The 21,153-nt window shown below is 39.1% G+C and overlaps 1 protein-coding gene across 1 annotated transcript; it reads right to left on the bottom strand.

Moving 5' to 3' along the window:
- Window positions 1–1,465: 1,465 nt before the first annotated feature.
- LOC116790421 (transmembrane protein 68-like) lies at window positions 1,466–19,679 on the bottom strand. The gene is made up of 7 exons (XM_032695344.1): window positions 19,644–19,679; window positions 13,449–13,779; window positions 11,795–11,959; window positions 8,890–9,083; window positions 4,015–4,075; window positions 3,475–3,614; window positions 1,466–1,601 (listed from the first exon to the last, which is right to left on the bottom strand). The coding sequence occupies exons 2-7, from the start codon at window positions 13,774–13,776 to the stop codon at window positions 1,497–1,499; spliced, it is 993 nt and encodes a 330-aa protein (XP_032551235.1). The 5' UTR covers window positions 13,777–13,779; window positions 19,644–19,679; the 3' UTR covers window positions 1,466–1,496.
- Window positions 19,680–21,153: the final 1,474 nt, after the last annotated feature.

The raw sequence follows: 21,153 nt of genomic DNA, 5'->3' as shown, positions 1-21,153 counted from the left end.
ATTATGTAGGTATTAAAAGCACAAGAATGAAAAATGAGGCACAAAAATTACCTCCCTTGGTGTTTGAAGTTAACAGACTTGGTTGCATTTAATGGCATATTGGATAGATTACACAAAGTTCTCCCACTCCCACCAGTAACAACATCCCACAGCCTGTAAAAAACACATTCCGCTTTGTAGCAAGTTTCAGTTTTCCACAAATTGCATTAGGATGACAACACTGCCTACGTCTACCTTTCCAAACAGGCATTTCAGTTAAATCCATATGGAAACAGCAGTGTTGCAGTACTGCATTTTTAGGCAAAGTACCGGCGATGATAAGCCTCAGGGTTGCATTGCCTAAGTAAGCTGCCCTTACAGCCTGTTCCCTGTTCACCGGGAGAAAAATACAGCACATCCATACTGCACTCACTATATCCAGGGATTTTCAGACTGGAGGCAGCCTCATCCACTAAACAACTATGGTATGGTGCAATAGTGCATGCATGTACCAGATCAAACTTGAAAGTACCTTCTGCATGTACTTGCATAGCACTACACTGATATCAACCTTTACAGGTTGGTATCAGAGGATGGTGCCAGACTTTTTCCAATGGTGCCCAGTGACGGGACAAGGAGCAATGGCCATAAACTAAAACACAAGAAGTTCCACCTCAACATGAGGAAGGACTTCTTTACACTGAGGGTGGCAGAGCACTGGAGCAGCTGCCCAGGGAGGGTGTGGAGATCCCTGTCTGGAGACATTCCAGACCCACCTGGACAGTTCCTGCTCCAGGTGACCCTGCCTTGGCAGGGGGGTTGGACTGGATGATCTCCAGAGGTCCCTTCCAACCTCAGCAATTCTGTGATTCTGTGAAATAAAGCTTTTTTTTCCTCTCTTAAAGAGACCTTTCTTTTGTGGGGGCAAAGTCTTGGATGTAGCAGTCCTGCTTTCCAGGGTGCGAATCACTAGGCTGATGTGTTTCTAGGAGTCTATTATCTGTTCTAATGGGATTATGTCTCTTTATGTAGTCTCTAGAAAAATGCCTAAGCAGCAGATCATCAGCTAAAGTGAGACAGTTTCTCTTCTGACACTGTCTTGCATGGGGTCCAACAGGGAAGGTGCCCACTGTGGAGTGGTCTCTGGTGGGACAACACTGACTCTGAGGTTCTTCTCTGAGACTGGACTGTGATTTGCTCAAAACACAAAACCACAGATCTAGACAAAACTGCTAAGGCTCTCCGAGTAAGTATGTACTTGTTTTAGGAACCAGGAAAATCCTGGCTACATCATTTCCTTTTGGGGAATTTAGCTGTTGCATTGCTATTATACGTAAGTCATCTTCTTTAGTCTTTCTGAGTTCAGGATATTCTCAAGAGGTTTAACTGTTTTCTTCTGCCAAATCTGTAGAAACTTGTAAATTAAACTGGTTGAACACCAACTATTAGTCACCAGTGCTGTAGGACATTTTTTTTTTACTGTATGCTGTAAAAACAACAAAATAAACATAAGCATTCTAATCGCTTTTACGACGTTTATCAAATCGCTCCAGTAAAGCCTTCCATATGTTGCCTGGAAGTGTTTGGTGCTTTCTTATAAGAGCCTGGACAGCAGTCTTTGTCTGAAAAGAGAAGAGAAATTTGCCTTTACAGACCTGCTTATGCATGGAAGAATAGTATAACCCCTGACTTCTCAGAAGTTCAAGAGGCACTGGGAAATTCACTCGTAAGATCCAGTCTAAGAAAAAAAATGTCTTTTATATTAGCTAGTTGTCCTACTGACGCTTTTCTTGGAAAGGAAAGGAATAAAAACATTGATTGCAGTTTGGATAGGCTCAAATTATTGAGATTTAGTAAAGCTGGGCATTACTAAGTCAAAGTTGCCTTTAACATATACAGACATTAAGTTTGTGCAATCTCCATCCCTGAAGGTTTTCATCAAAAATGCTGGACAAAACCTGACTAACCTCATCTGATCCCATAACTGACCTTACTGGACTAGGAAATTGGAGTGGGAACCTCTGTCTTTCCTTTCCAACATGAATTCCTCCGTAACTGGATCATATACAGCATGTATATAATAAGAGAATTCATAATATTCTCTACATGAGATTCAAATGCAAGTTCAGGAAGAGAATGCATACAATATTCTGTATTTCTAAAAGAAATAAGAAATTATCTCCTTTTGGTTCTCCTTATGTATTTAAGCTTGAAATAAGGGTAGCTACATATTCCACTGATCTACCCCAGAGTCATGGTAGAATATCACTGTGAATATAAGAAAAGAGTAGCTGAACCTTTCCTGACAGGTTCATATCCTAATTCCTTTCCAGGGCAGGATCCGACAGAGGTCAGCCAGGCCACTGCTCACCTCAAACATCCATTAACCTGCTTTTTTCTTTAATACAAGCCACAGAAGACCTAACTGTACTCCTACTGAAGTGGGTGGTGGTCAAAGTGGGTGGCCAAAACCTTGACTTTAACAAAGTAAATCAGCATCATGGGAATTTCAATTTCAGTTTTGCAGGTACACAAAATACTGTTCCCCCAAAATATAAGAATATAAATAACAGTAAGAGCAGTCATCTTGCTTCCAGCCTCCTAAATATGCTCAGACCAAACTCCACAGCTTACTGGGGCTGGGGCAGTTCCCTTGTAACAGACCAAACCTGTCTTTCTGGTTTCACTTTTGTGAAGCCCAGAATCTGCAGCAGACCTTTGAAAAAAGGAAAAAAGAAAAAGAAGAGAAAAAAAAAGAAAAAAAAAAGAAAGGAAAGCTAGCATTCTTGCACCTTTTTGGGAGCAGCAAGGTGTTTTTTCATCAGTGATTCCTAACAAGTGTTTTGATCCACGTGCTCCTAGCTCATAGATTTGTTTATGTTTTTGCATAAAGCCCTCCCTTCACCTTCCATGACAAATTTTAAAAACTGTGTTTTCCGTTTAGCTTAATATTTTGAAAGATGCCTAAACTCTGGATCTACAAACACTTTTATGCTCCTGGACACCACTGATTTCACCAAGCTATAGGTACCCAAAATCTTTTATATTTTGGATGCAACTCATTTTTTTAACATTTTTCTTTTGACAATGAGACTGAAGCTCTTGTGGAACTTTGTTTCTAGAGCCCTATGCTATTTAGAGAAGATGCTCAAAGTTATTTGTTATTTATAAAATTTATTTTCGTGGTTACTGAAAACTGCACTTAAAACATAGTTTACATAATTTCAAAGTTACCAAAGCCATGGGAGAAACAAAGTTATCATGCCAAGAAGACAGAGTTCACACATTCTGAAAGGATGAGGGCATCCCAATCAACTATTACTATGTCAATACTTACTTGTAGGTATCCCTACATTAAATAATCACGGACCTCAACTGCCCATAGCTTTAACAAGTATATTTGTCTTTGTTGAAGCATGAAAAAAACTAGTTTCAAGTACATATATAAGAGAAGGCAAAGTACATAGCTCAATTTTGCAAGGAGAGATAACTTACCTTTTCAACTAATTCCTCTGTAGTTATATTTGGATCGTAAGGGATTGGCTTCCCAATGTACGTGCGAAATTTGACTGGAAGTCCTCCATATGGAGGAATAAAAGGCAATCGAGTACTTTCATATAACTGTCTAAAAAATCCTGAAATAGTTTATGGGAGGAAAAAGTGAGATCACAGCCACAGAAAACACAATCCAAATTTGAAATCTGATTAATGTCGAAGACTTATTAAAAATGCATACTTTTTCTGGCAGTCAAGAAGTTGTTACAAGATTGAGGTAACTGTCCACCAAAATAAAGCTCAATAGACCTAATAGATCACTGAAATAAGACTGAATTAAAGAATCAAATCACACAGCACAAACCAGTTATGCACAAGCTATTTCCATATTTGAGATACCTCTAACCCATAGCAACTGTGTTAGAAAATCCAAAACAAGCAGAAGTCTGAAAAGCAAAATCTAAGAAAAAAGAGAGAGAAATCTGAGAGAAAAGTGGATAAAGCATTCCAAATACTTAAAATATATTTTTAACTTCTTACTTCTTTCTTTAAATGTCCTATAGCCTTCACGGACATTTTGAGTATACATTGGAATGATGGGCTAAGGGATCACAAAAAAAAAAAACAAAACAGTGGAAATGTTATACCGGGTTTGAATTTATGTTTTAGTGTCTGTTAATGCAGCTAAGAAAATCACTTGAATGCAGAAGATAATTATCAGTCAGTTAAGTAGCAAACAAGGAATCTTGATATAAAAAATAAACTCAAGAATAGAAATAAAATTCTAATTCTTAACTCCCACAAATATCTGTTATAAAGTCACTATCTGTAAGGAAAATTACTGACATTGTATTAGGGTTTATATAACTTTTATGTTATATATTTATTGCGGTACCACTGACTGGAACATAAATGAAGTTTTGCTGTTTCCTTGTCTAAAGGTTTCATCACAAGTGCTGAACAGGAGAGTATTCAGTTTGTGAAGTCTAGCAGAAAGCAACTAGACATTCATGGGTGGCTCATCTGCTTCTCAAAGAAGGGTCTCACTGAAGCGGTCACGTTTGGATAATATTTCACTGGAAAATATTTCTGCAGATCCCTTAGACAAATAAGGCAATTGTATGTCCTCACTGACCTGGACTACACACCTGCTGGAAGGTGAATACTTAGGCAGTTACAGAACAAGTTCATTTCATTACTGTGACTAAGAAGAAACACACTTGAGATACCTGCACTTGAAACAGTCACGCCTGAGGTAAGATTTCACAATTTGTAGACAAACTAACAGTGATTGTATCCATATATGCAATGATTTTTTTGGCCACTATTGTCCTCTTTCCTTTTTTTAAAACATATTTTGAGCATGTTGTTGGAATTACTTGTCCATAAGGTAATGAAAGAAGACTTTTATGCTGTTAAGAATAATTACCAGAGAACAGAAAACCATAGGACAAGAGAAAAACAAGCAAGAAAACCACCTAACTAGAGCCTAACAAGTAACTCAAAGTGTTGGAAACCACTAAAAGGAAAAAAAATCCCTGACAGATAACAAAAATATCAAACACACATAAAGTTTTTATGGTAAACCCTTCAGAATGAGAAATTAAGGCAAATTATTAGATATAACACCTTAAAAATAACCAGTAATATCTTTTAAAAACACATAAGTACTGGATACTAAAAATACCACAGTTGGCTTCAGCTATTGATTGAATACTGTATGTCTGACACGTAAAATGCTTGAAACCCTCTGTCATACAGACAAAACACTTTAAATTTTAGAAATAGTGCAAGAGAAATACATCTTAGGCCATAAAGAAATCTGGTAGCTACGAAGGCTATTCTCATACAATGATCAGCCATTGAGGTACAGAGTAGGCAGCAACATTCAGCCCCTAAGCTGGAAAAAACAGGTACACATATAAAATCTTACATTTGTAAAGCAGCACAGTCAGATCTGAAGTAACCCATGGATTTATATTTGCCGTGCTGGAATTGAGCTGGATCACAACCAGTCAGCTTGAAAATCACAGAATCACAGTATAGCTGGGGCTAGAAGGGACCTCTGGAGATCAAGTAGTCCAAACCCCTTGCGCATACATGAGAATTTTATAAACCATAGTCTCTGTTTATCTTTTACTGAAATAGAATGGAACCAATTTTTTGACACAGATAAAATTCAGGGATCTTCAGAAACGATCAACCCTCCCCATTAACCTGTCAAACCAAGCCACAGACAGAGGTATTTCTGAAGGTAAGGGTATTTCTGAAGGTCAAGCCCCTGGCATAGATAAATTTGATGGAGACAAATATATGTCCCAGAGGCTCTTTGAGTCATAACATTAAATAGTAACACTCTCCTCTGACTCCTTAAGCAGAGTAATTGCACAAGATTAAGTGGAAACTGAATGTGGAAACCTTTAGGCAAGGACTGAGGCTGAAACTACCTTCATTGTTTGCTTTTCTTCAACTTCTTCAACGAAAGAACTATTGAACTTCCGTAATATTGTATGAAGAGTGGGAATGTCTATTCATATATAAAGTTGGTTTTGAAATCCCCATTCAAGTCATCTGTGGCAGGTTATTAACCACAACGTAGTCATTTTGAATAAAGTGTGTGTGGTTCTTTGGTTGATGGCTACACTGTATGTAGAATAAATTCAAAAAAGGCCGGCCCTTATAATTCTATTTTGCCTTCATTCAGGATCCAAGCAAGTATTAGCAAAGTTCTGATAGTTAGATGAGTCAATGCCCAGTCTTTGGTCAGCGTACAAGACTATTCTGGTCAATATTGAAAAGTATGCAGCAAGAACAAACAATCCATTTTAAAATTTGTCAAAAGATGGGATCCAGTTACTACTCTAATATTGCCTCCTCTACTGTTAAATGCACAGTACTTTTTTTTTAAGTGTTTAGTTACCTAAGGTTTGTCCAATCACAGATTTCCAGAGAAATATCAAAGATAGAAGCTAATTACAATGATGCCCACCACACAGGGATCCACTCAAACCTTCTGATCATTAAAAAAAGCCCAAACTGAAGGAGTACAATAATAAGTAATACAAGAGCTCACAGCACTGTAAAGGTAAGCTCAGGATAGTAGTTGTTGAAGGATAAAATTCTTTCTAACCCTCCTGCTAACAGTCCTATATATTACCAAACATTATGCAAATGACCACAGGATCATCTCACACTGAAAGAACCTTATCCTCAATGAATACCCAATTCATTAAATAAAATTTTTTTTGAAACCCACAGATTTTGTCAACAGAAGGTGCTAACAATTTTAGGTACTACTGTTCAGCTATTTCCACGTGCTTCTAAATTATGTACAACTGGTAGAATTAAGAGGATTACTAGCAAGGATTTTTGTGATGTGTTTTGATCAGGGTAGCAGTCTATGTAAGGGCACTCAGAGTTTTTTAATTCAATTTTTATTTAAAAAAACCCACAACCTATTACACTGTATTACTGTAAGGTTGCAGGTGAAGGGAAAACATTTGGCAATAGATTGTTCAAATATTTGAAGTAGCTTGAAAATCAGATATGAAAGCAAAATCACTAGAAATCACTCAAGTTGTTAAAGTGACACCTCTTTCTGACTGTTTGAGTATATTATTCACTTAATACATAAGAATACTATAAGGGAATTCAAAATGTCCATATGAATGGACTAAGTTTATCCTATTCACATTCTGGTATTCTCCTAGCAGCAGTGCTGTACGGGCCCACACAATATATAAAGTATGGAACATTTACCAGTCCACGCTTTTGAGAAAAAGGACAGGAAAGGGAACAGAATCACATCAAACATGACTTTTTAAAAGGCCACATAGAGAGACATCGATGTAGAAATAGGTCTCCCAGCCTAAAATTACTTTATCCACTGGGTAAGTGCCCTTAAGTTAATTCTAGTGTTTAGTTATATCCCCACAAAAATTCAGAGACAGAGTTATGAAGAAATATTAACCTGAAGCATGAATTTTGCAACTCCAGGTACTTTGCAGTAGGAGCTACAGCACAAGAGACCAAAACAAAGCTTGAGAAGCAACCGATTGGATGGGGTGAGAAAGAGATATAACTGCACAAAAATCTGAAAGGAATGGTAAGAAATTCAAATTTCATGGGAAGAACTCAACTCCCTTTACAGCTTCTCTTATATAGACAGAAAAGTTTAAGTGAAAGGTCAAAGAGCACTGTAATTGATGAGATATTCATAAGAATGTGAAGTAAAATTGATGGTTGTGCAATTCCTGAGAAAGCAGCAGAAAGCTCATGGCAGAACAGATGAAACCTGGATTTGCACCAGTATTGTCAGACACAAAAAGCACCAGGTATGTTAAGTCTCAGTTAAGGCAGAAAACTTGTATCTAGTGGTGATGGGGGTGAGAAGTGGCAGTTAGGAAAAAGACAGGGTTGCTGCTCATTCAGCTGTATGCCAACCCAAATAAAATAACTTCCTATGAGATACAGTCTCACAGGTGGATTTAGACGGAAGAAGTCAGAGCTACTGGTAGAAGGTTGTATTTGAAGATTATCATCCATATGGAAACTGTAACTGAAACACTGGCCATGTCTATATTGGTGGAGTGCAAACCAATAGAAGCACACCTCTAGAGGATGCTGAGGACCTGACATAACACTGAACACATTTCAGTGTTCTGTTTTTATGTAGAACTAATTCTTCTTCGGTACCACTGACTAAATGCTCATTTGCAACTGGAGAGTATTAGGTCCCATTCCTGGTTTATTTTCAGTCAAATGGAATGCAGCTCAGGTTCCTTAATGTTCCTTAATGTGAATGACAGAATGGTGAGTGAGATGAAAAAACTGCTTCAAAAGTGCCCACATGAGTCAAACTCAGACATTGATGTAGACATACCTTGGGGTTAGTTGATGCTATCTTTCACAAACATGAAGAAAAGTAAGGGAAAGGACAAAATCCTAGACCCTCCCAGAATAAATGAGAAGAAAGAAAGATAAGGATAATACATTAAAGAGCCATAAGAAAATGTCTGGATATATAAAAGCAATTAAGATGTAAGTAGGACAAGAAAAAAAAAATGAAACCTTAGGACAATCTGGAGAAGGACCACAATGAAGATTTTTGAAGTACAGCCAAGATGAGACACTGGATACCTGCATGATGGAACTGTAGACATGGAACTGCAGAGATGGATGCTTTGCAACAGTCAAGAAAAAGTTCAGTGGTTCCACAAAATCCTTGCTCCTTATGGATTAATGTGCTTGAGTAAAGTGATGTGAAAAGGTAAAGAAATCTTTACTTCTGAACCATGTTTTTTGCCTGGAAGATTTTCCAACAAATACCCCTAAGCTGCCTTTTATAATGAAGCATGTATGCAAAAGGTATAAACTGGGATTGTTAGTGGTAGTAATAATAATAATAATACTCACCACTTTTGCATCTAGAGCAACCTGAGCAAAACCTTTTCTATTTCCCCACATGAGTTGGTAACTTTCATCACTGAATAGTGCTTCTCTAACTCCACCTGGTGAGATGGACACCAAGTATCCATTCTTGAGTGCAAGGAGACACTTCTCCCTTGTGCCTGGTATAACACCTGTCACTCTCAATAACAATTTAAGTCCTGCAATAAATAAGTAGCAAATGCGTATTATTATAACAGCATATCACAGACACTGCTTGCATGTAAGAACCAGATTACAGCTAAATGAAAATCTATTAGATATATATTTAGACTAAGACAAATTTTTATGAAGGACGTAAGACACTTACAGAGGAAATATTGGCAAAATAACAAAGACATGAAAATATTTTTGCTTAAATGTTATGAAGATGAACCATCTTATCAGGAGCATCTCAACAGACTAATGTTTCCACATGCTATTTTCTATACTTATGAAAACACCTGCTATGCAAGCAAAACTTGTGCATCATAGCTAGAAATCTGAAAACAAGTGTCCATGCCTCTCTCCTTCTTTTTATATACTTCAATATAGGGGGAAAAAATCAGTACAATAAAGATTACTGCAAAAATAAATACTTGACAAGCACCTATTTATTTTAAAAGAAAATGTGATGTTTAACATTTTAAACATTTAGTTTTCGAGTTGTTAAATTGTGTATTTTGTGGTTAAATTGCAAACTATGTGGATCAACTTGGACTGCTGTAAGACTTAAGATGCATGAATGACAGAAGTCAGCGGGGCAATTTCAGCACCACATGAACATTTCAGTCAATCTCCTTCCTCTGTTTCCATAACTGGGATTTCTCTAAAAGACAGATTTAGAAAGATGGAAGCATTCTGTGCTTTCTTATATCATATTCACATTTTAAATATATTGGTTTGGAATTCCCATCCAACTTCCCACAAACAAGCATTTCCTCAATCTGCAAATTCACTGTTTGAACAGCATAATTTGCAAAGAAATTTTTTTATAATAAACGTAAGCAATAACTACGGACTGCCAGAACTGGTGCTTAGCAGTACAACTTTGACAAAGGTCTGCAACAGAAACTTTGGAAGACAATGGAAAACACAGCGCTGAATCTTGTAATTTAATTTAATCTCATTCAAGGTACCGTGTTTGATAGATCTTTCTGTCAAAGACAGATGCTGACTTTGTTTAAGCCCTTTGTGAACTCAGATATATATTTTGGTTTTATCCTACAGCCAGGAATGCCATATCCTTATTAAGTGAAGAGGTACTTCGTTTGCTTGGCTTTAAAACTTTTTTGACTGTTAGGAATTATAACGTATCATATAAACATTTTTTCACTTCTTATTCCCCTTTTCCAGATCACACAGAATTTTGTATCCCTCAGACATACTTCTGTCTTATGTACTGTCTCTTCAAAGGAAGCCATGCCAGGCCTCTGATCATCATTGCTCTTTTTTTGTTACTTTATTACTTTCCAGCTGCTCTGAGATGTTATTAATTCACAAGAAGAATTCTCCTGTAACTGTGATTAATACTATAAATAAATTGAACTGAGGTTCAGCACATGTTCATGAGCATTCTTTAAAGAACCAATCCCTGAAGTGTAACATTTCTTTGCAAAAAGCAAGTAAATATGGTAGAGCACGTTAGGGAGAAATCATGCTCAGGCTATTACTTTTAGCCACATTTTCTACTAATGCAATGGAGAGGTCTGATCTCAATTATTTGTGGTCTTTTTTACCAAATGCCTTTTTGTAGCCTTTTTATAGATTGACACCATATTTGGCACCTTCTGTTCCCCTAGCATGAACATAATTTGAACAATATGTTATGCAGACACCAATAGTCCAGAAATTGCACAGCTAAGAGTATTACTTAGTCCTGACAATGGTGTACTATACATTTTTAATAAAAATCTATGCTACGGACACTTCAATTTGAAACAGCGCCCTCTTATTTATCCCTTAAAAAGAGTCTCTGTTGCAACATTTTGCTAAGCTTTCTCTTCTTTTCTGGGTACTGTAAAAAGCCAGTCATCTCTTGACAATTTCATACTTCTGATGTGCTTAGTACCACACAGTGCCTACTAAATGTGCTTGTAAAAAATTCTTGTCATCTTTCTAGGGGTACCTGAACATGTTTTTCACATCAAACTTGTTTCATACTACTTGTTTTCAGTGTTTGGACAAAACTTCCTTTTTTGAAGAGTATCCTTCTACTTCTAAATAGCTTTCTTTACTCTTTATTATTATAATAGCTTTTAATATAAGTAGTATAAAGGTTCCTTGAAATAATCTTCCTGATATTCCTTTGGGATGCTCTTCTTTATGCCTTGTTTTTATAAAATATACATTTTTTTGTTTCTCTGTATCTTCTCCTTTTCATGATGGAATTCTTTCTTTCTTTCTCAGTGTACAGAGTGTTGAATATATTGTGGTGGCCAGTATTACAGAGCTCTCTTCAACAGTAAAATCTTCAACAAAGTCATACCCCACTGCAATGCCTACCCAATGTAGAGGGCAAGTAGGTAACTGATATCCTACCATTCCCTGAGCATTTCTGCACTCATAGCCCACTGCTGACCACTCAGCAGTAGATCAATAATAGAGTCCTATCCAGCACTTTCTACTGAGGCATGACATTACATCTGAAAAGGAATTTAAGTCTATTCGTTGGCTCTGGAGGGTTTACCAGTGTTTTCACTGAAATGACAGGATATTCTACCTGTTTGTCCTGTTACATCTACCAACTTCTTGTTTAAAAGTCTAAAAGCAGTCTTTTAGTTTGAAAGCTCTCTTTAAAGCGTAGTAAAGTGTTTAAAATGTCAAGTTCACCAAAACTAGCAACAGGTTGGGTGAATCCAGAATGCTTAAATACAAGGGAACATGTTTTTACCTGGTAAACGAAAGACAAAATGATCAGCTACTGACAGACAAAGTCTTTTCTTCCAGAGAAACAGCCTCGACAAAAAGTAAAGGTAGTCTACAGGAATAGCTCCATGGTAATACACAAGAATGCCTGGTCCTTCTGGTAGGTTTTCCACACCATGAAGCTCATAACCTGTTTGGAATGGAAAATAATACACTGACAATGATATCTGTAAATCATCTGGCAGTTTAAAGAAAACCATTTACTGTCCTTTGTTAAATGACTTCCAGAGAGTTGTGAAAGTCTCTGCAGTAGCATTTAAAATAATTAGGTTCTGGATGGAACTTTTGGTCAATAGCAAAAACAAAGTCCCTCAAACAACGTAGCTTATCACTGGACTGACTTATTGGTCAGTTTAATCACTAGATGAGACCTGAACCTGACATTTTCCCCAGTGAGGGAACTAAATAATTATTTCCCATTAGGAACTTTTCTCAGTACATAGTACAATAATAATAATAATTTTTTAAAAATTACTAACTGATGTGAAAACAATTCATTTGCAGAATTAGAGGCAAACAGTCTGAATGCTTTCCTGAAATACAAAAGTATGAATTTCCATTCTGTATCAGGCAGAATGAAGAGTTTGGGATTTTGCATAATAAAATGTTTCTATTTTTGAGAATGGTGAGATGTTTAAATTGAAACCACAATCTGTAAGAATTCCAAAGAGAGGTTCTCTACACGAGAGTGAAATGTATTCACTTCACAGTGGGAGGGAATTTCCTCACAGACATGGACTTCTATGAATCCTTGTCCTGGCTCTTCCTATGTTTGAGTTAGGTTTTAGGTGGAGCCAGACTAGAAGGCTAATGTATACAAAGACGTGGGAAAGCCATAGCTTCTGCCAACTAAGAGCTGTGTTCCATCTTGTCTGCCTTCATCTCCATCCCTGCTACAGCTCCTGTCATGAGCTGTTTGGATGGGATTGGAGCAGGCAGAGACCTAGGAAGAAGTGAAGAAATTTTTATATGCAGGATGTTCAAAGATTAAGGGAAAAGCATAGCAGGATAGCAACACAGATAACAGCTATTAGTCTTCATCCTTAGAATGGTAAAGATACCTTGTGATAGTCTTAAACCACATCTGTGGAAAGAACAAGAGCCTAGCAGGCTGCTGAGGATTTTCCTACGGAGTGGGGTGTGTTGAAAGTATCTGAAGGTTGAGTGTAATGAAACTGTAAAGTCAGGTTAGTTTTTAAATTCTGCCACAGTACAAACTTAGATGTGATATCTAATTATTTCTTCATCCATATAACTCTTAAATTATTTTTAATTGTCACAAAACAAAGTAGTTTTTACCAACTAAAAATACAGTAATTACATTTCCAACTAGAACTAACATCAACACTGCACTTCATTCTGATACCATATACAGAGAAATGCACCTGCCTATCCACTTAAGAGAAATTTACCCTATATTAATTAATTTCTCCCTTTCATTCTGCTTATTCTATATTGCAATCAGTCTTCGAGACAGAAACTTTTGGGTTAGATGCCATACAAAGTACAATAAATGTAATTTATTTGCATCCATTTGGAAGAAAAAATTAAAATTAAAACTACTGTGTATTTACTACTTACTGTAATTCAAAGCTTCAGACAAGTCATGTCGTACTTACCATGCCATATTCTTGCATATATATCCCAAAAACTTGCTATGGTTTTCCTTGCTCTGTCCCAAACATCACTCAAGGGATCTGCTTCTAACTCACTGTTCCTCTGATATATTAAAAGTGAAATATTAGAAAGGTAAATGAAAAAGCCAATTGTTAAAGGAACTATAAAAAAAAATAATATTGCACTAATTGTGAGTGAGGCAATGATCAAATGAAAAAGGTATTGCTTCAGGAACTCCACAACAGTCCATTCTTCCAGTCCATAGACAAGGCAGCTGAGGTCGGTCATTGGTATCGGTCCTGAAGTGCAGGATTCTTTTCCACCTATCATGTCCTGCATGGAGAAGGAAAAAACCCAGCCGTAGTTTCTAATCATGGAAGTTTCTCAATTTAGGCAAAAAGCTTTCTGTAGATACACCTGATGCCTATTTTGGCATAGCACAGGTTCAAACATTTTGTCTCTGTCATGCTAAGATAGCTGCTGGCTATGTGTTTATGGATCCTTTTTATACAGCTAGATAATAGGGGCTAAAAGGAGAAGGGCTGGAGTCCAAAGAAGCCTCAGGATCCCTACAACATGGCTGATCAGATTACTTATCTGTGTAAGTGTAGCTTACGTTTTAGAATCTCAGAAGAGGCTAAGTGGTAAGCATATTCAGCAGTGTTAGCCAAGACTGCTGCCAGAGGTGCGGGCTCTCCCCATCCTCTGCAGAGGGTCCAGCCTGGGCTTCTGCTCCCTCAGTTTGGCAGTAAGGGGATCAAACAGCAGAGTGAGCAGCTGAAGGGCCAGCAAGCAAAACCAGGGCAGTCGTGGCTCCTTCACAAGGCCTGTGAGTGCCTGGGGCAGAGTTTGGTATTGCTGGGAGCACTGGGAAAAGCAGCTCTTCACCCCTCATCCATACAACAGTTCCAATACACCCTTCTTTCCAATCTTCCAGCCCTAGCAAGGGCCAAGAGGGCTCCATGGCCTTACTGATATGTTTGCCACATGGAGCTCTCAAGTTAGTCTGTTCCTACAGTGGACCCTGCCAGCCTAACAACAGGTAGTGGTTACCCTGGAATGCAAGAGCACTTCAGCACCCCTGGCTGCTTTTAAGATTTTTGAGCGTTAGCCAGAGACTTAAACATTGCAATCCAGTTCAGTAATCCATAACTGAATACAGATTTTATTTGCCTCCATCAGGCTGCTACTTGTTTAACAAGTTTTCTGCTCCAGCACCAGAACAAGTACCTACAAGAAACAAATCGTAATTGCCACAGTCAGCACCAGGATCATAAAATACAGCAAGCCCAGACTTTTCTAACTTTATGTCTTCAGCTGCACACTTATATGAGGAAACCTGTTGCACCTAATCACTCCACTTTTGCTTTCCTTCTTTGAAGCCCTGGGGTGGACTGGTGCAAAGCACAGTTCCCTTCAGAATTACGGATTAGATGTACAGCAAACAGCAAAAGCAAAAGGCAGCCACAAACAAACACTAGAGTCTAACATTCAGTAAGGCAAGCAAGCCCCATGACAAGCCCTGTGGACTGAGTAGCTGCAGTAGCTATAAATTTGGTCTTCCACATTCCAATGAAATCTGTCCTCATCTTAAACCCTTCAAACTCCATATTGGACACCAAAAAGGACCATTGTGGTTTAACCCCAGCAGGCAGCTGAGCACCACAGAGCCGCTTGTTCACTTCACCCTGTAGCGAGACGGGGGAGAGAATCAGAAGAGAATCTCTTGGTGTAAGACAAAGACAGTTTCATAGGTAGAGCACAAGCTGGAAGGATAGTAAACTAGGAGCTCAAAGGAAGTACATGCTGTATTAAAAGATGCTCAGCATGGTGTAAAAAAAAGAAAGTCACAAGAATTAATACAGAATTGTTTATATACTGATGAGTGTTTATATCCTTTATATGCCTGACTAAGATATAGGAAAATCTAGAAACTGTCACTGAAAAGAGATTTTTATCAATAACATCAAACTAAAAAATGAACAGTCTGCATGATTCAGACATTAAAATCTCTGCTGAGACAGTGTTCAACAAGGATAAAGCTAGTGGTGTCGTGCTACTCTATAGTAAGTTTTTAATTGCTTAAAGTTGCTGATAAGAGCAAGGACTACAAATCCTCAATGCATGCAAAACATGCTATGATGACAGAGCCCAGGAGAAGATCACATTAGTGGCCTATCTCAGGATACTGAATCAAAAATACTGAGCAGTACTTGGAATAACTCATTCAGCCTGCAACAGAGGATGAAGGAAGTGAGTAGATTTTGCATCATTATGGGGGCTTCAGATCTGGAGCACAGATTAGTACAGCCAGTACCAAAACTGTCTTAAAATCATAGACAAAATATCCATATCCACATTAAGTGCATCAATAATAACCCCTATATGATATGGGGATTAATTTGGATATATGGATCACTGGTGAATAAGAGATCATATAATCAATCTACCAACACTTTAAAGATTAACAAGTCCAGGTATCTTCTTGTACCTAACATTCATTTAAAAACCACCTGAAATTCCCTCTGGCCCCTGATATTCATTTCTAGTAACTTGAAAGACTAGAGATAATCCAGAGGACTGGAACAGATTTAAGATTATTCATAAACCCCCAAACACAAGTAATTGCAGACTCAGCAGCCAGGTAAACTTCTGGCAAGATAACTGAGAAGCTGGTGTGTGATGAAGGTCACTGATGCCACCCTAGAATTTTGTGGGAAACAGACCTTGTAAACAAATTCACCCCCATTCTTTGAAGGAAGTAGAGGTTTCATAGCTTGTGCAGGTGTCATGCACATACAGTTTTACAGGGGCTTCTCAAAGAGTCACTTTAAGCCACATATAAGCTGCTACTTGAAAGTTGCCAGCCCCTTGCACCAGCCCCTTGCTGTATGTTCTCACCCCCAGGTTGGTCTCCAACAAATCAGCTTGGCTCCCTGCTAACAGGATGCCTGTGAAAATGCTGGCACAAGCAAAACCAGTCTTGGGAACAGCCCAAACTTAAGTTGGCCTACGGGTATTATGCAAGTATATTACTGATGATGCTTGAAATTTTTATTAAAAAATAATAGCTCTTTTAAATGGAGCACATATGAAATGGATGATGTCGTCAACTAACATGACGAAAAAGTATCCATCAGTGGGGGAATCTCCACCAAATAAGAACTGAGTCTACATCCTACATTATTCAGCATTTTCTGAATTTTCTTCTAGTATTAATAGGATGTTTACATTGATCAGTGTAAACAATGTAACATCCCACTGGTTCCTCTTCCTCCATCCCAATTTTTATCTAACAAAAAATCACTTGCTGGCTGGAAGATCACTACCTTTAACCTTGTTTGCTTACAGACTACAGTATAAATGAAGACCTTAACTTATTTATTTCTGATTTTAAGGTCAATGTAGACACTGAAAAAAGCTTTAGAAAGAAAATAAAATACTTCAATGTGCAAAATCATACTTTTAAAAAAGCTACAAAATACAGATTGGACCAAAGACACCCGCAAGTAGTTGGGTACACATGGAGTGAGTTCACCTGCCAGCTAGTTTGGGTGGGTGGGATACAAGCTAATTCAACATCATTCCAGTTGAATCCAAGAGTGAAGAAAGAATAAATGATTGACAAATTGAGGAAAAACTAGAAGTGGTATGGCTTTTTGTGGAAACTGTTTGCTCAACTATGGTTCAGTTCCTGCTCACTCAGTTCAGTGGTACACTACCTCCAATATTTCATAAGGAAAGAATGAACTTTGATCACTGAACCGTGGACCCTGGTTTTTGGACCATATGATGTGAGTCACATCATTCCTCTTTAATGCCGCTATAACATCAAAGGACTACAACAGGACAGGACTTCTATTTTTCCATGTTCTACTGGCTCTCACCAGTCCCTTGCTGAAACCACAAACACAGTTTCGAAGCTTTCTTTCTATCAAACACCATATAGGAAGTTATTACATTTGAGTGCCTATTGCAAGCCTACTACTAAAAACCTTCTTGATCGTGCACTAGGAGACAATGCAAGAGTGTTACTGCAACATATTTACTCATAACTGCTTTGGTTTGCCCCAAATGTCAATATTGAAGAGAGAAATTTTTCTTCTGCTTTTATCAAATCTGAGCCAGGAGCAGCTCCAATGTTCTTCAGTACTGAATATCCTATAAAAGGTTAACAAGTGGGTATAGTATTTTATTATTGAAAAAAAACAAACATTTTTTAAATTGTCTACATTTTTTTCATCTTACCTAGTGATGGACTTGAAGCTACTGTTCTGAGTGATTTCACTGTTCTCTACAGAGAACAACACATGCGTTGACATATGAAGTATTTGTTTGGGTTCCACCTATAAAGCACATCAAATTCCAGAGTAATAGCTATATCTATAACATAAAATTACAGATGATATCAGAGAGAAATTAAACTATTGTCTCCCTACTTAAAGGGGAGCTCCCCTTTCAACAAAAGTCTCCTACAAGTTGTTCAGATCCTGAGCTCTTGATAAAGCATCATTTGTTGATAAGGATAATCTTACCAACACTATAATCCCAGGGAAGAACAAAGCTGTCACAAGAGACCTATTACAACAAAATTAAAACCTTGTATCTGGCTTTCAACAATGACTGAAGGGTCATAATCTTGGTCTTGGTGCTCACCAGTTTGTTCCTGGCAGTAGTATAGCAGATCATAGTGGGAAGATCAGTGTAAAGTAACTGCAGACTCTTCTAGAGATTATTTTTTGACACCTGCTCTCTTGTGGCAGGCTCCTACCCTTTCATTAAACTCAACTGCTCTGTTTCACAAGGGGAGTCATCTAACAGCTACAGTTCTGCATCTTACCTTTCAATGTAAACAAAATTCCAGTTTTACATTTCCTGGATGTTTTGTGGCAGTTTCATGGAAAATGACTCTCTTGCTGATCTCATCCTGTCACCACCCACTTTATTTGGCTCCATAAATCCACCCTATTTGTACACTCCTATGTTTCTAGAGCTTTCCCTATCTTCAGTACATCCAACCCAAAAATGAAGGGTCTATCCCCTCAGGAAAGAAACTACAAGCAATTACAGTGCCCAGTATCCCAGCTTTTCACAGTCATTCCACCTTTTGCACACACTGAGGATACCTAACCTGGAGTACTGTTTCCCATTTGCAGCCTCAGCAAATACAGGTAACTGAATTCCCACTCAGGTTTGATTGAGCATGTGGAAATTAGGCACTACCCTGACCGAGCATACTTGCTCAGCTCAGTTCCCAGAAATGTGGCAGGTAAAAGCAGGAATAATAAAATCATAGGCTCATACAATGGTTTGGGTTGGAAGGGACCTTAAAGATCAGCTGGTTCCAGCTATGGGCAGGGACATCTTGCAATAGATTGCTCAACGCCCCATCCAGCCTGGCCTTAAACGCTGCCAGGGATGGGGCATCCACAACTTCTCTGGGCAACCTGGTCCAGTGTCTCAGCACTCTCACAGTAAAGTTCTTCCAGATATCTAACCTAAACCTGCCTTCTTTCAGTTTAAATCATTCCTCCTTGTAACTACACACCCCAACAAAAAGTCCCTCTCCAGCTCTCTCGTAGGCCCTCTTTAGATACTGGAACGCTGCCATGAGGTCTCCCAGGACCTTTCTCTTCCTCAGGCTGAACAATCCTAATTCTGTCAGCCTGTCTTCACAGGAGAGCTGCTCCAGCCCTCTGATCATCTTTGTGGTCCTTCTCTAGACCCAACAGGTTCATGTCTTTACTGTGCTGAGGGCCCCAGAGCTGGATGCAGTACTCCAGGTGATGTCTCACACCTGGAGCGGACTACAGGGGCAGAATCACCTCCCTTATCCTGCTGGCCACACTTGTGATGCAAGCCAGGATATGGCTGGCTTTCCGAGCTGCGAGCACACACGGTCGGGTGTATGAGGAGCAGGATCTGGGTTCAGTGCTGGTACCCGTCCTGCTCAGGCACAAGTAAAATACAGCAAGCGCCTTTTTCTCCACCTGGAAACGTCATTTAACGTTTCCAAACGTCAACACTGGGAAGACTCGGGCGTTTTCTCCCATTTCAGGCGCTCAGGGTCCCTGAAAGCGGATCGCGGCTGAAGCACGGAGGTGCTGGAACGCTGCCGGACCCTCCCCTAGCGCCGGCTCCCCGCGGGGCGACAGAACGTCCCCCTCCGCCCCGTCCCGTCCCCCCGCCCCGCTCACCTGCCCTGAGCGATCGCGCCGAACCCCGGACCCCGCGGATGGGGCCCCGTCCCGGGATAAAGGCGCTGCCACCCCCGCGTCCGGGACGAGGAGGCGGGGCTGGGCCTGGCAGCACCAGTGGGCTGCGCGCTCAAATCTCCATTTTTAATTCTTCAACAATAAAAGTCTTTGGGCGGGCGCCGAGGGCCCCGCCCTGGCGCGCCAGGGTGGAGACGCCGCTTCCCATCGCAGGAGGACAGGGGACACGCGGAGCCTTCGGTGCAGTTCCCTGGTTGGAAAAGAGAAGCCTCCCCGGCACGTGCTTCCAGCCAATTCATGTCTACGTTGATTAAGAAAACTTTCAGAGTGTCATTGACTGCTGAGTTGAGAACATATTTTTGCAAAGAGAATGGTTTTGAGAATGGTTTTGCAAAGGAAAGAATCTCTTCAAAAAGTTTAGGAGAACTGTGTGCCACACAGACTTGGGGTATAATTAAAGTAATGCAGAGATGGACTATGCTATTGTGGCTAAATTAAGCAGAGGAAACCTGAAACATAAAAAATACCTTTATGTTGTACTGTTGTTCACCTTATGGCTTATGTGACAGAGGTATTATTGAGACTGATAAGACCAATAGGTACCACTTTTAAAGTTCAGAAGGTCATTAATCCAACCTGTTTAAGACAGTTGATAGAATTTCATTGATTTGGTTTGATTTGATACAGAGCAAGAAACTGAGGAATAACAGTGACTTGCAAATGAAGAAGAATGGAACCTAGAATGTAGTTTCCCAGGTGAACACCCAGAGAAAGAAAGTATATAGGATTAGAGTCAACTCCCTAAGAATGAAAAGTATTCTGGCAGAGAATGTGATGGTTGTCTCTTCCAGGATGGAGCATATTGATTCAGGACTGAAAACAATCCTGAATAAAGGCATAACTGCCCACCAGCTGCTGTTTCCAGTGTGGCACTGCTTTACAAAAGACTCACACAAACTTGAAAATGTTCTGCTGACTGAAAATATCTCCTTAATACTGTAAAGGAGATTTCCAATGCCTGTCCCTTAGGATTTATTCCCAAAGAGGATTCTTCAGCATCAAGACTTCCTCCGAACTTTTGAGAGGCTTGCTTCAGCAGACACAAGCAGATTAGCTTGCCACCTGCTCTTCAGAAGACTCGGAGGATAGCAAGCACTGCTCTAGTCTCAGCATCTCCTCTTAACGTCCACATTCATCCCAGTTGCAGCCCATTCATGGCTCCCATGAAATAAAACACATGCCTGCAGTACATTTCTTCCCACACATGCACTATGCTGTAGCTGTGGTTCAAGGGAAGTAGTTACAAACCTGCAAAAAACCATCCGCCGGAGATGCTTTCCTATTGGCTTCTGGCTACTGTGACTCAAGACAGACTTGTTCAATAAAAGCTTCTCTTGTGAGGGAAGAAAAGACTTGATATTTCCTGTGTTTTTGCTAGTAGAGAGGTCAGTAGAATGCAGATATAAAGTCTTTATGTGGCAAAAGTACATTT

This window comes from Chiroxiphia lanceolata, chromosome 1, assembly GCF_009829145.1.
Source record: "Chiroxiphia lanceolata isolate bChiLan1 chromosome 1, bChiLan1.pri, whole genome shotgun sequence".
Lineage (NCBI taxonomy): Eukaryota > Metazoa > Chordata > Aves > Passeriformes > Pipridae > Chiroxiphia > Chiroxiphia lanceolata.
The sequence above is the reverse complement of the archived record's forward strand: the minus strand, read 5'-3'. Positions and strand labels throughout refer to the sequence as shown.

Bases quoted from the DNA above. Each gene is read 5' to 3' on its own strand.
- LOC116790421 (XM_032695344.1), bottom strand. From the start codon at position 13,776: ATGATAGGTGGAAAAGAATCCTGCACTTCAGGACCGATACCAATGACC. The intron at 11,960-13,448 runs GTAAGTACGACA...CATTCCAAACAG, and splicing joins ATATGCAAGAATATGGCATG to GTTATGAGCTTCATGGTGTG. The intron at 1,602-3,474 runs GTAAGTTATCTC...TTCTCTTTTCAG, and splicing joins CAGAGGAATTAGTTGAAAAG to ACAAAGACTGCTGTCCAGGC.